The sequence below is a fragment of the Physeter macrocephalus genome, chromosome 19 (genome assembly GCF_002837175.3).
Source record: "Physeter macrocephalus isolate SW-GA chromosome 19, ASM283717v5, whole genome shotgun sequence".
NCBI classification, from domain to species: Eukaryota; Metazoa; Chordata; class Mammalia; order Artiodactyla; family Physeteridae; genus Physeter; species Physeter macrocephalus.
The window spans coordinates 71,311,473-71,325,108 of record NC_041232.1 but is presented as its reverse complement, the minus strand read 5'-3'; the positions used below and the strand labels follow the sequence as shown (position 1 = coordinate 71,325,108).

The 13,636-nt window shown below is 37.2% G+C and overlaps 1 protein-coding gene across 1 annotated transcript in view; it reads right to left on the bottom strand.

The window, feature by feature from the left end:
- Positions 1 to 12,827: 12,827 nt before the first annotated feature.
- The window catches only part of LOC112067146 (tubulin alpha-1B chain-like), a 1,660-nt gene continuing 851 nt past the window's right edge, over positions 12,828 to 13,636 (bottom strand). Inside the window, exon 2 of the mRNA XM_028480346.2 lies at positions 12,828 to 13,612. Coding sequence (XP_028336147.1) covers positions 13,008 to 13,612 — 605 coding nt within the window. The 3' untranslated portion in view covers positions 12,828 to 13,007. The remainder of the gene's footprint in view (positions 13,613 to 13,636) is intronic.

The window sequence follows — 13,636 nt, the reverse complement described above, 5'->3', positions numbered from 1 at the left end:
CAAATATCAGTCTTGGAACAAATATTTAAATAGCACCAATCACGGCCTTTTATGTTCTTTTATCAAACCCCAAAGTAAACAACAGCTTCTCAAAAGGCTTTCATTTCTGTGAATGCTCTTCTGAAATCTGGCCTACAGGTTACAGGATTTGAACTTACCCTCTGGCTTCACCAGGGAAGAGAAAGAGGCACAGGGACGTGGCTGTGACCTGCTCTAGGAGACTGGGTGCTAGTGTGGGAATGAAACCCAGGTCTCTCAACTGCCAGCCCCGGGGCTCCCCCAGCCCTCCTCTCCACACACACCCATTTGTTTCAGGGGTTGGGGATTTGCCCCTCTCCCGGCTTGATGCTCTTGCAGGGGAAGGGGGTATTACAGGAAAAAAGAACTCTTCTCTCATTGCCGGAATGGGGCAGATAGGAGTCTGTCTGTCCCTGGTTCAGGAGGGAAACACAAAGTCTTGTTTCCCGGGAGTGGGGCGGAGTGGAAGCCTCTTTTTCACCTGAATGCTATGGGGGAGGAGGAGGAGGAATCCCTTCTTAGACAAGAGTGGGATGGGGGAGAGCATTCTCTACTAGAGCCTGAATATCTCTCCTGTCCCTCCCCTTCTCTACAGCACATCCACCATACCAGTTCCAAGTACCAGCACTTCTCACCTGGCTTGCAGCAACAGTCTTCCAACTGGACTCAGTCGCTCTATGCTTGTCTCCTCCCATCCAGTACCCAAGCAGCCCCAGCGAACTTTCTAAAATGCACTGATCACTCCGTGCAGGGGATCTCCAGTTTGGCAGGATAAAACCCCAACTTCACAACATGACTTACCAGGTAGTTAGTGATCTAGACCCTCTTGCTTCTTCAGCCCCATCACTCCACACCCCTCAAAAGAGGCTTCCAAAAAGAGAACCCTCCTACACTGTTGATGGGAATGTAAATTGGTGCAGCTACTATGGAGAACAGTATGGAGGTTCCTTAAAAAGCTAAAAATAGAACTACCATATGACCCAGCAATCCCACTCCTGGGTATATATCTCGGAGAAAACTCTAATCTGAAAAGATTCATGCACCTCAATGTTCATAGCAACACTATTTATGATAGCCAAGACATGGAAGCAACCTAAATGTCCATCAACAGATGAATGGATAAAGAAGATGTGGTACATATATACAATGGAATACTACTCAGCCAGAAAAAAAGAATGAAATAATGCCATTTGCAACAATATGGATGGACCTAGAGACTGTCATACTGAGTGAAGTAAGTCAGGCAAAGACAAATATCACATGATATCACTTATATGTGGTAAGTGATATCCAAATGACTTATTTACAAAATAGAAATAGACTCACAGACATAGAAAACAAACTTACGGTTACCAAAGGGGAAATGGGCAGGTTGGGATAAATTAGGAGTCTGGGAGTAACATATACACACTACTATATATAAAATAGGTAAACAACAAGGACCTACTGTATGGCACAGGGAGCTACTTTTAATATATTGTAATAAACTATAGTGGAAAAGAAAATGAAAATTTATATATATATATATAATTCACAATGGCTTTGTTTTGCTTTGTTACTTAGGTATGTATAACTGAATCACTTTGCTGTATACCAGAAACTAACACAAAATTGTAAATCAACTATACTTAAATTTAAAAAAATAAAAGAGTCTTCCAGCAGAATCTCTCTCTCAGCCCTGGGCCTCTGAGTCTGCTGTCCTGCTGCCTGGAGCTTTCCCCCTCTCCCGCACACTCTTGGTACAATTATTCATTTAATGTTTGTCTCCTCCAATACACTGCAAGTCCTGTGAGGGTAGGTGTCTCCTGAGGCCTCTCTCCTTGGCTTGCAGATGGCCGCCTTCTTGCTATGTCTCCACATGAGGGCAGAGTTATGTCTATCTCAGTCGTTGTGTTCCTAGCTTTAGCGTAACACTTTGGGCTTAAAAGGTCCTGGATAAACACATGAAAATGAAATGAACAAAGAAGTGAACGTCTGCTTGTCTTTCAAAGCTCGTAATAGAAGTTACTTCTCCCACGGAGCTTTTCCATGATTCTCAAGGTTTAGAAAGTGCTGACCTAGGTGCTTCCACCACACCTTATACCACCAGGGCACTCCTCACACTAAGGTGTGACTGCCCATCCTCTCCATCTCCCCCGAGGTCAGATGCTGAGACCCGGGAGCACAGAGAACGAGTCCTGTTGGCTTATTCCCAGTATCTAGCCCAGGGTCCAGCACATAGATCCTACTCAGCATTTGTCAAATGAATGATACATGCCTAACTTTTCTGATTCCCAAGTTTTAACCAAAATATTTGCTTTCAAGAAGAGTAGAAAACAACAGTATCAGTGTCAGACTCATCCATTTATTGTTTATTTTGTGTTGGGCATTTTGACGAGGGCTTTACACATGTCATCAGGTATATCCAGGTTTCACTAGCTTATGAATACAACCGAGAACCCTTGTCCCATAATTACCCAGTTACGTCTATATAGCTATTGTTTTCTTTCTCTGATTGCCTGAATTCTTGCTTTTCCTGGTTTGTGAATCTTTTTCTCTCTCTCTCTCTCCATTTTGTGAATCTTCTCAATCAATCAGTCAATCAACCAGTCAGTCTCTCTCTGTCATATTTTTCTCTGCTTCTTTATGTAAAGCTAACATTCAAACTGGATGACTTTGGGGAAATTATTCAACTTCTCTGTCTTTCCCTTCTATAACTATAAATTGGAGATAATTATAATACTTCATAGGGTTATTGTGAAAATTAAAGAAAATTACACATATAAAACACTAAGAGGGACTTCCCTGGCGGCCCAGTGGTTAAGACTCCACGCTTCCACTGCAGGGGGCACGGGTTCGATCCCTGGTCGGGAAACTAATCCCACATGCTGCCCAGCATGGCCGAAAAAACAAAAAAAACAACAACAATGACAACAACAAAAAACTTAGGACAATGCTTGCCACATGTTAAGTTATGCCAAGGCTGCTGCTGTTGCTGTTGGGGTGTAAACTTCCAATCATGCCCCAATCCAGGTTTACATCCCTCCCCGGGAAGCAATCAGCAAAGATAGACAGCATCTCTGCCCGATTCCAAACTCCCAGGAGACCCAGCACAGGTCAGATGTTTAATCAGCTATAGAGGGGACCTTAAAGGTAGAGATAAAGTGCAGGACTATACTGCCTGCTATGGGCTGAATTGTGTCCCCACCCAAATTCATATGTGGAAGCCCTAACCCCCAAATGTGACTGTATTTGGAAGTAGGGCCCTTAAGGAGGTAATTAAGGTTAAATGAGGTCACCTGGGTGAAGTTCTAATCCAGTAGAACTGGTGTCCTTATAAGAAGAGGAAGAGAGACAAGGGTGGGTACACATGGAGGAAAGGCCATATGAGGACACAGGGAGAAGGTGGCCACCTACAAGCCCAAGAGAAAGGCCTCAGGAGAGACCAAACCTGTGGACACCTTGATGTCAGACTTGTAGCCTCCAGAATGGTGAGAAAGAAATTTCTGTTGTTTAAGCCCCTGGTTGGTGGTATCTTCTATGGCAGCCCTAGCAAATTAACTCATTACCGAGACAGTTGGTGGTCCTCGCTTTTGCTTTGGGCGAGCGATTCTCACGACTTAGGCGGGCAGAAAAAAGTTTTCTTTTAAACACAGTGCCTGGAACAGGGTAAGTGCTATTGTTTTTGTTGCTGACAGTCACGTTTCTGTTACATTCATCGTTGAGAGGGGGGATCTCCGACCACTCTACAGCCCCAGAAGGTACAGAGACCCTCAAAAAAGGGCAAACTTAACTTTTGTGTTTTCTACACACAAGATTTTTTTTTAGGTATAATTGACAAACATTATTAGTTTCAGGTGTAAAACATAATGATTTGACATTTGTATATTTTGTGAAATGATGACCACAATAAGTCTGGTTAATACTTGTCACCATACAGAGTTAAAATTTTTTTTCTCGTGGTGAGAACTTTTAAGATCTACTCTCTTAACAACTTTCAAATATGCAGCACAGTATTGCTAGCTATAGTCACCATGTTGTACCTTACATCCCCAGGACTTATTTACCTTATAACTGGAAATTTGTACCTTTTGACCCCCTTCACCCATTTTGCCCATCCTCCATCATTCCCAGTCTCTGGCAACCACCAATCTATTCTCTGCGTCTATGAACTCGCTTTTTGTTGCTGTTGTCTTTTTTTTTTTTAAGAGTCCACATATAAGTGAGATCATACAGCATTTCTCTTTCTCTGTTTTATTTCACTTAGCATAATGCCTTCGAGGTCCACCCATGTTACCACAAATGGCAAGAGTTCATTCTTTTATCTGGCTGAATAATATTCCATTGTAAATATATACACATTTTCTTTATCCATCCATCTGTTGATGGACACTTAGGTTGCTTCCATATCTTGGCTGTTGTAAATAGTGCTGCATAATGTGAGGGTGCATATATCTTTTCATAATAGTGTTTTTGTTTTCTTTAAGAAAATACCCAGACGTGGAATTGCTGGATCATATGGTAGTTCTAGTTTTAATTTTTTGAGGAACCTCCAAACTGTTTTCTACAGTGACTACACCAATTTACATTCCCACCAACAGTGCAGAAGGATTCTCTTCTCCACATCCTTGCCAACATTTGTTATTTCTTGTTTTTTTGATGAAATCCCTTGTAACAGGTGATATCTCACTATGGTTTTGATTTGCATTTCCCTGAGGATTAGTGACGTTGAGCCCCTTTTCATGTGTCTGTTGGCCATCTTTATATCTTCTTTGGAAAAATGTTTATTTAGATCCTCTGCCCATTCTTTTTTTTCTTCCAGTTTTATTGGGATATAATTGACATACTGCACTGTATAAATTTAAGGTGTACAACATAATGATTCGGCTTGCATACATCATGAAATGATGACCACAATAAGTTTAGTGAACATCCACCATCTCATAGATACAACATTGAAGAAATAGAAAAATATATCTTTTCCTTATGATGAGGACTCTTAGAATTTCCTCTCTTACAACTTTCATGAATAACATACAGCAGTGTTCATTATACTTATCATGTTGTACATTACATCCCTCATGCTTATAACTGGAAGTTTGTACCTTTTGACTGTTCTCAACCAATTCCCTCTTCCTCCACCCCTGCATCTAGTTACCACTGATCTGATCTTTTTCTATGAGTTTGCTTGGTTTTGAAGTATAATTGACCTACAATACTATATTAGTTCCTGGTACACAATACAGTGATTTGATATTTCTAGACATTTCAAAATGATCACCATGGTAAGTCTAGTTGTCATCTGTCACCATACAAAGATATTATATAATTGTTGACTATATTCCCCACACTGTACACTTCATACCTGTGACTCACTTATTTTGCAACTGGAAGTTTGTACCTCTTATCTCCCTCACTTATTTCTCTCCTCCCCCAACCCCTCTAGCAACTACCTGTTTGTTCTCTGTATCTATGACTGTTTCTGTTTTGTTCTGCTTGTTCATTTGTTTTGTTGTTTAGATTCCACATATAAGTGAAATCAAACAGTATTTGTCTTTTTCTGACTGAGTTATTTCACTTAGCATGATGCCCTCTAGGTCCATTCGTGATGTTGCGAATGGCAAGATTTCATTCTTTTCGTGGCTGAGTAATATTCCACTATATATACATATTTATTTATTTTTATTTATTTCACATCTTTTTTATCCATCTGTCTATTGATGGACACTTATCTTGCTTCCGTATCTTAGCTATCGTAAATACTGCTGCAAGGAACATAGGGGTGCATGTATCTTTTTGAACTAGTATTTTTGTTTTCTTTGATTAAATACCTGGAAGTGGAATTGCTGGATCACACAGTAGCTCTATTTTTAATTTTTTTAATAATCTCCACACTGTTTTCCTTAGTGGCTGCATCAATTTACATTCCCACCAATGGTGCACAAGTGTTCCATTTTCTCCATATCCTGGCCAAAACTTATTATCTTTTCAATAATAGCCATTCTGACAGGTGTGAAGTGGCATCTCATTATGGTTTTGATTTGCATTTCCCTGATGATTAGTGATATTGATCATCTTTTCATGTGCGTGTTGGCCATCTGTATGCCTTCTTTGGAAAAATGTCTATTTAGGTCCTTTGCACGTTTCCTAATCAGGTTTTTTGTTTTCTTGATGTTGAGTTGTGTGAGTTCTTTGTCTGTTTGGGCTATTAACTCCTTGTCAGATATATCTTTCGCAAATATCTTCTCCCATTCAGCAGGCTGCCTTTTCAGTTTGTTGATAGTTTGTTTCGCTGTGAAAAAGCTTTTCAATTTGATATAGTCCCATTTGTTTATTTTTGCTTTTGTCTTCTTTGCTTGAGGAGACATGTTTCCTTCTAGATCATTGTATCATTTAAACATTTTGAAAATGACTTGAAATGTTTTCCTAAATGTTTTCAGAAAATCAGTTTATTTTGTAGTTTTAGCCAAAAAGTGCCCTTTTTGTCACTGAATTCATCTAGCATTCATCATTTTCTTCCATACAATGAATTGCTTTAAAAAAAAAAGTTAATGGACTGGCTTTCTGGTTGGATTTTGGGTAAAATGTGCTTAAGGCCAGAGCTCTTCCTCAGTATTTGATTTTTCCAACTTTTTTTTTTTTAAATACAGATAGGTGCTACATTTATATCTGCCTGTTTAAATTCTGTCATGTTTCACTTCTAGCCTTCTAGTGTGGCAAATCATGTTTTACTTTCAATTAAGCATTGGTAATGGAGTATCTGGTAATACTAGGAAATAATTCTGTTGTAATTGAGTTTTGTACTCACCACATATGGATCATTCCTCATCTGTAACGTGCCCCAAATGCAGCTTCGTTTTCCAGATACCTTGATGCAGAATAAAGTGTTTCATTATCAGGTGCAGCCTGCAGAAAATCAGTTTATTTTGTAATTTTAGCCAAAAAGTGCCCTTTTTGTCACTGAATTCATCTAGCATTCATCATTTTTTTTCATACAATGAATTGCCTTTAAAAAAAAAAAGTAATGGACTGGCTTTCCGGTTGGATTTTGGGTAAAATGTGCTTAAAGCCAGAGATCTTCCTCAGTATTTGCTTTTTCCAACTTTTTTTTTTTTTTAAATACATATAGGTCCTACATTTATATCTGCCTGTTTAAATTCTGCCATATTTCACTTCTAGGTTTCTAGTGTGGCAAATCATGTTTTACTTTCAATTAAGCATTGGTAAAGGATTGTCTGGTAATACTAGAAAATAATTCTGTTGTAATTGAGTTTTGTACTCACCACATATGGATCATTCCTCACCTGTAATGTGCCCCAAATGCAGCTTCATTTTCCAGATACCTTGATGCAGAATAAAGTATTTCATGATAAGGTGCAAAAAAACCCAAAAAAAACAACTTCCTTCTAGAAGTTTTATTGTTTCAGGTCTTATATCTAAGTATTTCATCCATTTTGAGTTTATTTTTGAATATAGGGTTGAGAAAGTAGTCCAGCTTGATTTTTTATTTTATTTTTTGCATGTAGCTGTCCAGTTTCCCAACATTTACTGAAGAGGCTGTCTTTTCTTCATTGTATATTATTGCTTCCTTTGTCGTAGATTAATTGCCCATATAAGTATGGGTTCATTTCTGGGCTCTCTATTCTGTTCCATTGATCTATGTGTCTGTTTTTGTGCCAGTATCATACTGTTTTAATGACTGTAGCTTTTTAGTATAGTTTGAAATCAGGGCACATTCTCTGCCCATTTTTTAATCAGATTGTTTGTTTGCTGTTGAGTTGTATGAGTTCTTTATATATTTTGAATATTAGCCCCTTATCAGATATATGATTTGCATGAATGAAATATAAGCTGATTTGATTTGAATTCAACATCAGGTTGACAATAATGAAGGTAGTAAAGATGGGGGAAAGCATTAAAAATGGTGAAGGCAAGATAGAAATTATGAAAAAAAGGTGAGGGGGAAAGCCTATGAAACCAACAGTAATGGAGCAAATAAATAAAATCACATTAGGTAAATAATTGATAAAAGTTTATCCTGCTGTTTATTTATCATATCAGTGTGACAAAATACTTTCTGTATAAACTTTTTTTTTTTGAGGCAAAAAAAAGGTCTATCCATTTTCCTTTCAGTGTAATAAAGCACTGTTGCCCTTTGAGTTGCTGTGGATTATGTGGACTCCTGTGTTCTGCCTCAGAATCTTGCTGCCATTTTTATATTGTTCAATGGGGAAATTGTTTTGCATTCCAAATAAAATTCCAAATGAATTTTCAGTTATGACATGCTTATAAATTGGATCAGATGATTTCCAGTTTTAAAAGGAGGCTGTGGTTCCCACCAACACTCAGACTGATATATCTCATCCTGTGTGAAAAAATAAACTATCCTATCCTACCCTATCCAATGAGTTGAAATTCATTCCCTGCCTTGTATATGTGTTCCTGATATAAAAGGCTAAATTCAGCTCTTTAAAACTCTGACTTAGGTATTAGTGAATTTAAAAAGATTTTTAAAATATTTAATTTTTTGTGAATTCCAAAATTTCTCCAACAACATGTTTCATTTTTTCGCTATCAGAAAAGCAATATAAGAAATATTTTTTTCAAAAGAAAATAGACTCTGGAGCTTCCTTTCATGTGATTTTGAAAAATCAGAGTTGAAAAATTTCCATTTGGCACTGAGAAGATTTCATTTGATTCCGCCTCTCTTGAACAATGCCACAAACTTCATTTGCAATGTACTACATTTACCTTTGGACAGAAAATTACCGAACAGTGGCGAGGGCAGGTGTACTTTATATGCAATTAGCCTCATAAACTTCAACTGTTTTTGTGCCAGTATCATACTGTTTTAATGACTGTAGCTTTTTAGTATAGTTTGAAATCAGGGCACATTCTCTGCCCATTTTTTAATCAGATTGTTTGTTTGCTGTTGAGTTGTATGAGTTCTTTATATATTTTGAATATTAGCCCCTTATCAGATATATGATTTGCATGAATGAAATATAAGCTGATTTGATTTGAATTCAACATCAGGTTGACAATAATGAAGGTAGTAAAGATGGGGGAAAGCATTAAAAATGGTGAAGGCAAGATAGAAATTATGAAAAAAAGGTGAGGGGGAAAGCCTATGAAACCAACAGTAATGGAGCAAATAAATAAAATCACATTAGGTAAATAATTGATAAAAGTTTATCCTGCTGTTTATTTATCATATCAGTGTGACAAAATACTTTCTGTATAAACTTTTTTTTTTTGAGGCAAAAAAAAGGTCTATCCATTTTCCTTTCAGTGTAATAAAGCACTGTTGCCCTTTGAGTTGCTGTGGATTATGTGGACTCCTGTGTTCTGCCTCAGAATCTTGCTGCCATTTTTATATTGTTCAATGGGGAAATTGTTTTGCATTCCAAATAAAATTCCAAATGAATTTTCAGTTATGACATGCTTATAAATTGGATCAGATGATTTCCAGTTTTAAAAGGAGGCTGTGGTTCCCACCAACACTCAGACTGATATATCTCATCCTGTGTGAAAAAATAAACTATCCTATCCTACCCTATCCAATGAGTTGAAATTCATTCCCTGCCTTGTATATGTGTTCCTGATATAAAAGGCTAAATTCAGCTCTTTAAAACTCTGACTTAGGTATTAGTGAATTTAAAAAGATTTGTAAAGTATTTAATTTTTTGTGAATTCCAAAATTTCTCCAACAACATGTTTCATTTTTTCGCTATCAGAAAAGCAATATAAGAAATATTTTTTTCAAAAGAAAATAGACTCTGGAGCTTCCTTTCATGTGATTTTGAAAAATCAGAGTTGAAAAATTTCCATTTGGCACTGAGAAGATTTCATTTGATTCCGCCTCTCTTGAACAATGCCACAAACTTCATTTGCAATGTACTACATTTACCTTTGGACAGAAAATTACCGAACAGTGGCGAGGGCAGGTGTACTTTATATGCAATTAGCCTCATAAACTTCAACTTATTCTTTGCCACCTGTTACCAGCAACACCGGCCTAATGGACTGGATGTAACAAAAGAAGCGTTCAGGGGCAGAAAACTACAGTTATACAGTTGAAAGTCAAGGTTGCATCTCTGGTGAGCCGACCAGACAGCTGTGGATTTTTTTTTTTTCTTTTCCTCAATGGTAAATACACATGGTTCACGAACTTAAAATGAAATGCTTTACAGCAAAAACTTTTTCAGAAAATATTAAAAAATAAAATTAAAACCATTTGGGAAAATAAACCAACTTTTTTTGTGTCCCACATCTGTGCAGTTTTCTTCTCCAAGCCCTTACAGGTCACTAATTAGTTTGATCAGTTTCAGGTATATTCTTCCAGAATTTCTTCAGGCAAATACAAGTACATATGACCTCATGTATATTTTAAGCTGTGGATCACTTATAGAACATAAGATCTAGTGGGAATGATCTTCTTTCAGAATTTTTTCCTTTTTGGTATAAGAAAAAAATATCGTAGTGAATGTTTATACGGTTTTAGTTTCCTAACAATAGTAGGGGTAGCCCAGTGCTGGGCTAGGCATCAACAGATGTGTCATTAGTTTAAACTATAACTCTGAACTATAGTTCTTTCTGCTTCAGCTGAGATGGAGAATATGCATCTGTGAGTGTGCAGGGAAAATGGAAACATGGATGTATCAGTGCTCTGAAATGTACAAGCTCCTGAGCAAAAAGAGAGTACTAATGATTACCTTCATAAGGACTATGACATTTTCTAACCTTCCTTTGATGATAAATGAACAGCCTTAAATTATACCTCAGAACTACTAACTAGGTTTGCAAAGCAAGACACTGCTACCAGATATAATCTTTATAATGAACTCATCAACCCAAACTTCTATTATTACTTGTAAATGTCACTACCATTAGCCAAAGTTTATTAAACTTCAGTAATGTGCTTTCTACCACCCAGAGTTGGACGACTTGCTGGGAGAGCTCTCTGGACATCTAGAGTATCTGAAAAGGCAGTCAGTAAGCTGCCACAAGAGAGATCTATGGGAAATTGATAAGGAAGCAATGGAGATCTGCCTTCTTTCTCTCAATATATCTAAGGAAACTAGTTTAACTGAACAGGATTTCACAACATAGTTTTGTATAAATCAATATTAATTTATAGATTACATTTTAAGAACCTTGTCTAGTATCTTTGATCAATCTAGTCTACAGAAAACATTTGCCTCATTTGTTTTATCTATTATATATAATTTATAATATATATATTATATGTTATACATATATAATATTTTTCTGAACATTTAAAAAGAAGTTGCAGACATCAGGCCCTTTAATCCCGAAAGATTTATTTCCTAAGAACGAGGGCATTCATTTATGTAATCGTAGTACAATCACCAAAATCAAAACTTTAACATTGAAACAATACCATTTTCATGTTTGTGGATCTTATTCAAATTTCACCAATTGTATCAGAAATGTCCTCTACAGCAATTTTAATTTTTCTAGTATGGAGTCCAATCCAGGGTCACTCAATGAATTTAGTTTCCTTTAGAATGGAATAGTTCCTCTGCTTTTGTCTTTCACAATACTGGCATTTTCGAAGAACACAGTTGTTTTATATGGTGTCTCCCATTTCATGTGCATCTAATGCTTCTTCATTATTAAGTTCAGATGTGCAAAAATGAGCGGAGCACTCTGGAACTGATATTGTGTTCTTTTTAATCATTTTAATTTTAGTCTTTCTGGTACACTTATCATTGTTTCACAATGTACTTTTCATGGGCAGTTCTCTTATGACTAATAAGATTTACACACTCATGTTTCTTAGCTCTTTGGATACCACCTTTTGTAAAGTGCATGTTCCTATCTCTTGCCCATTTTTCCCCTTTACGCTCTTTTTCTTACTGAATTGTAGACATCCTGTGTATATTCCAAATAGAAGCCCTTCTTGTTATGTGTATTACAAATATTTTCTTCCATTTTGCGGTTTGCATTTCACTCTCTTAAGGAAATTTATTAATCTTTTTCTTTATGTGTAATGAATTATGTGTCCTGCTTAAGTAATCTTTCCCTGTTAATCTATATTACTCCCTGTTATTGTTTTACATTGTACTTTTAATCTATGATCAGCCTGTTATTAACTTTAGCATATGGTTTGAAGCAAGGGCAAGTTATGTTTCCTTTATATGAGTGTCCAGTTATCCAGCACTGTTTACTGAAAGGACCATTCCCTACTGCTCTGAAGTACCATCCTTGTTATAAGTCAATGTCTGTCTATTCATGGGTCTATTTCTGGAGCCTCCAATCTCTTCCATTAGTCTGATTATTTATTGTTGCACCATCATTCTACTACCCAATTTCTGTAGTTTCATAATAAGTCTTGATAGTAAAGTATGTCTTCTCATCTTATTCTTCAATAATACCTTGGCTATTCTTGGTCCCTTGCATTTCTATATAAAATTTAGAATTAGTTTGTGAAGTTCCAAAAAATAAAAGTAAGAAAAAAAACTTGTTGGAGTTTTGACCAGAATTGCACTGAATCCATAGATCATTGGAGAAAAGAGACATTTTTACAATATTTATTTTTTGAATCTATTAACATGGTTTATCTCTGTATATATTTAGATGTGTGCATATGTGTGTATTTCTCTCAATAATGTATTACAATTCTCTGTATAAAGAGAACATCATTTGTTAATTTGCACATCATTTGTTAATTGTATTTCTACATACTTGATTTTTATATTATTGGAATGTTACATCAGGCCCTTTAATCCTGAAAGATTTATTTCAGGATTAACTTTTTTTTTTTTTTTTTTTTTTTTTAAGACAGGGAATACTTTATTCAAACCCATCAGAGAAATGGATAGCTTGGATCTATAACAAAGCGTCGTGTTTTAAAGCATAGGTCAGTAATTGTACATGAGAGTATACACTGCTACATACAAATTAACTGATCAGACCACAACTTTTCAATGTTTAAAACAGAATAAGCTTCCCTGTAAAAGCAGCACCTTTGTGACATTTTAACTTTAGTATTCCTCTCCTTCTTCCTCTCCCTCTCCTTCAACAGAATCCACACCAACCTCCTCATAATCCTTCTCAAGGGCAGCCATGTCCTCACAGGCCTCAGAAAACTCTCCTTCCTCCATGCCCTCACCCATGTACCAGTGAACAAAGGCACGCTTGGCATACATCAGGTCAAACTTGTGGTCCAGGCGAGCCCAGGCCTCAGCGATGGCTGTGGTGTTGCTCAGCATGCACACAGCTCGCTGTACTTTGGCCAGGTCTCCACCAGGTACCGCAGTGGGAGGCTGGTAATTAATGCCAACTTTGAAGCCAGTGGGGCACCAGTCCACAAACTGGATGCTGCGCTTGGTCTTGATGGTGGCAATGGCAGCATTGACATCTTTGGGAACCACATCGCCACGGTACAACAGGCAGCAAGCCATGTATTTACCATGGCGAGGGTCGCATTTCACCATCTGGTTGGCTGGCTCAAAGCAAGCATTGGTGATCTCTGCTACAGTAAGCTGTTCATGGTAGGCTTTCTCAGCAGAGATGACAGGGGCATATGTGGCCAGAGGGAAGTGGATGCGAGGATAGGGCACCAGGTTGGTCTGGAATTCTGTCAGATCAACATTCAGGGCTCCATCAAATC